At 39.2% G+C, this 2,761-nt stretch overlaps 1 protein-coding gene across 2 annotated transcripts in view; it reads right to left on the bottom strand.

The window, feature by feature from the left end:
* The window catches only part of CA4 (carbonic anhydrase 4), an 18,694-nt gene continuing 15,933 nt past the window's right edge, over positions 1-2,761 (bottom strand). For both annotated transcript variants that reach the window (XM_085302926.1, XM_085302927.1), the window contains one exon: positions 1-1,742. In XM_085302926.1, the coding sequence (XP_085159052.1) occupies positions 1,554-1,742 (189 nt within the window). In that variant the 3' untranslated portion in view covers positions 1-1,553. The remainder of the gene's footprint in view (positions 1,743-2,761) is intronic.

The raw sequence follows: 2,761 nt of genomic DNA, 5'->3' as shown, positions 1-2,761 counted from the left end.
TGAAAATATAGTAGGTCTCTGTTCAGCTTTAATTTTCCATTTATATTTGCTTCTCAAAAGCTTTTTAATTATCTAAAAGTAGAGTTAAAGTCCTAACTGTTCCTTTAAATATAAAAGGGTGAATTTGCTTTCCCACATGGTTTTTAAGCTTACATTATTGATTGTTATATACAAAAATAAGTTTTCATCCTGCTTTTTCTCCTTTGGTGAGCTGTGTTTAGTAATGCTTGTGTGATTTTCCTGAAAAACGACCATGTAGCTATCATGTATCTCTGCAAATGTTGTCCTAAGGAAAAAAGTATCATTTTGCTAGTAGAAAATTTTATTTTTGGCATGGCCAAAATCTAGAATTCTTAACGGAGCAGCAGCAAGTTATATGGCCTTAGCTGAAGGAAATGGTCAGCTACGTTCATCTTCAGAGGGAGAACTGGAATACTGTATGGAAATCCCATTTCTCAATATATTGAGCTTTCCTATTAGTAATTGGATAAGGTCTGAAGAAATCAGTTCAAATTAAAGTCTTCTTGGAAAAAATACAGATCTTAACCATATGTGAATATTCTACAGGCAAGTTATACAAAAAAACAACATATGGAAACGTTCACATATTTCTAAACTGAAATTTAAAAGTTTCTAAGATGTGATGCTGGAAAGAGCCATTTCTTGAGCTGTCTTATTTTATTATGCAAATTAAAATTATATAGGATCATCAAAGTCTCATGCTTCAAAGGCAATCCTCTAAAGAGGGGGAATTTCCATAGATGTGCAATTAGCACATGTGGCTGAGCTCCCCTTTTTCTCTCTAGCACATCGTATCAGCTGTGGGCATTCCGGAGCAGGAAGCTGTACTAGGTTGAATAAATAGTCTCAGCAGTGAAACCTATTGACCTGGAATCCAAAATTAGTAGTTTACCTGTAAGGAATCCAATATCTACAAATTAATTTAGATGTACTGAAGGAGGAAGGGAAAAAAATGTGTGAGTACAGATGAAATTTGCCACGTATCCTTCACTAGAAGGGAAGACCCAGATGTTGCTCGTTTSTGCGTGAGCATTTGTACCTTCATGCTGGCAAATGTTGGGGTGATGTGAATTATTCCAGACAGTTCAATGTTCCTGATTTGCAGTGCTGAATGTAAACTTGTAACAAACAAGACCCTTCTTAGGCACTCAAGAACAAATTCCTCCTATAGGTCCTCTGCAYAGCTCGTTCAGCAGCCCTCCAAGGTTGTACTAAAACTACAGAATTCCAGTTATTCCATCTTTAATGTTCCGTAAGTATTTTTTTAATTAAAATCTTCACACTTACATCTTACAGTTCCTTATGATCCTTGTAATTTAGTGCAATGGGTTTTATTTTACATAAGAGCAGCAACAGAAGTCCTTTAAAAATTTTTAGGTGGTTAGTGTCTGGAGGATAAAAAGGTTAAATTCTGTATTCAGACATAATTCACGAATTGGCAGATAGAATACTTGATACAAAAAACAACCAGAACAACAACAACAACAAAAACCCTCTAAAAACCCCAGAACATTGAATGAGGTGAGAAGTCCTCATTGAAAGAGAAAACTCAGGACGTACGTCAGGATTGGGACCAACATTAAAACCTTAGCAGGAGGCAGCAGGGGGCTGGCCCCAGACCAGTACACCAGTCGGTCATTCAGAAGCTGAACAGGCCGGAAATTTTCAGCCATGTATGTTGAGTTCTTGCCACCAAAGTGAACCATTGAGAACTGAGAAACCTGTAGACATTTAGAAAATAGTGTTACATTCTTTTCCTGTGAAACACTGGAAATTGTGACATTTTTAATCTGCCATGCCTCACTCTGTGGCATTGTTGTGCGTTACACGTTGCAGGAAACTTTGTGATAGAGGCTACTGTCAGAGGTCAACAGCCGATGCCTTCCTTCAGCCTCAGAAGTCGTTTAGACTTCCTTTCTGTGTGAGTCACAAGCTTTTGTCCTGCTCAAGGACCTGGCTAGACCAGTTGTCTTAATGCATTTARTCCTGTCCTTGTGTGTCACATCACAGTGGCACAGTCAGGGGCTARGCTTATGTGCCTCTTCTCTTTCCTAGCTCCAGATTTCTGACTTCTTGCAGCAAGAAGCTGGCCCGCAGCAGGCAGCAGCTCAGTGCCTTGTTTTCTCTGCTATGCTCAATATGGCACGTATTTGAGCACTGCCCTGTAGCTAAATTGACTGTGAGTGTACTGCAATAAGGAACAAAAATAGAGATGCTGGCTGTTGCCCAGACTGTGCTAGTGGATGGTGTTACGAAGACTCCACTCCAGGACGTTTCAGTTCTTTATCATGTGCTGTAGAATGCTCTGCATTTTATAGGTAGTCCTGGTTCAGTGTCCTGGCCTTCGTCGTAGGGCAAAAATGGGTTGCCTAAAACTGATAGACCCAACTTTTGACTCTTAAGTGTTCTGTTCTAGTACCAGAGCAGGAGAAGAGCGGTGGAATTCAAGGGCGAGCAGATGGTCGTAGTAGAAATGCTGTGGATGGATGAAACATTGAACTACAATTTAGTTGTGATTTGATCTGGCTTTCTTTTCCACTTGTTGTTCCCCCGTCCTTCCACTTTCCTGCTGCTTTTTTTGAGGGGAGATGTAATAGGGCTATAAAGCAATGTTGTCAAAACTGGTACTCATGACTCTGCATTGGCTTACATTGAAGTCTAAGCATGTTGGGAAACATACGTTTCTCCAAACAGTTTTCTCCTTTTTCTTTTTTTCTTTTTTTTTTTTTTTTTTTTTTTT

The sequence above is a fragment of the Rhea americana genome, unplaced genomic scaffold, assembly GCF_003343005.1.
Source record: "Rhea americana isolate MKP2758 unplaced genomic scaffold, rheAme1 scaffold_194, whole genome shotgun sequence".
NCBI lineage: Eukaryota > Metazoa > Chordata > Aves > Rheiformes > Rheidae > Rhea > Rhea americana.
The sequence above is the reverse complement of the archived record's forward strand: the minus strand, read 5'-3'. Positions and strand labels throughout refer to the sequence as shown.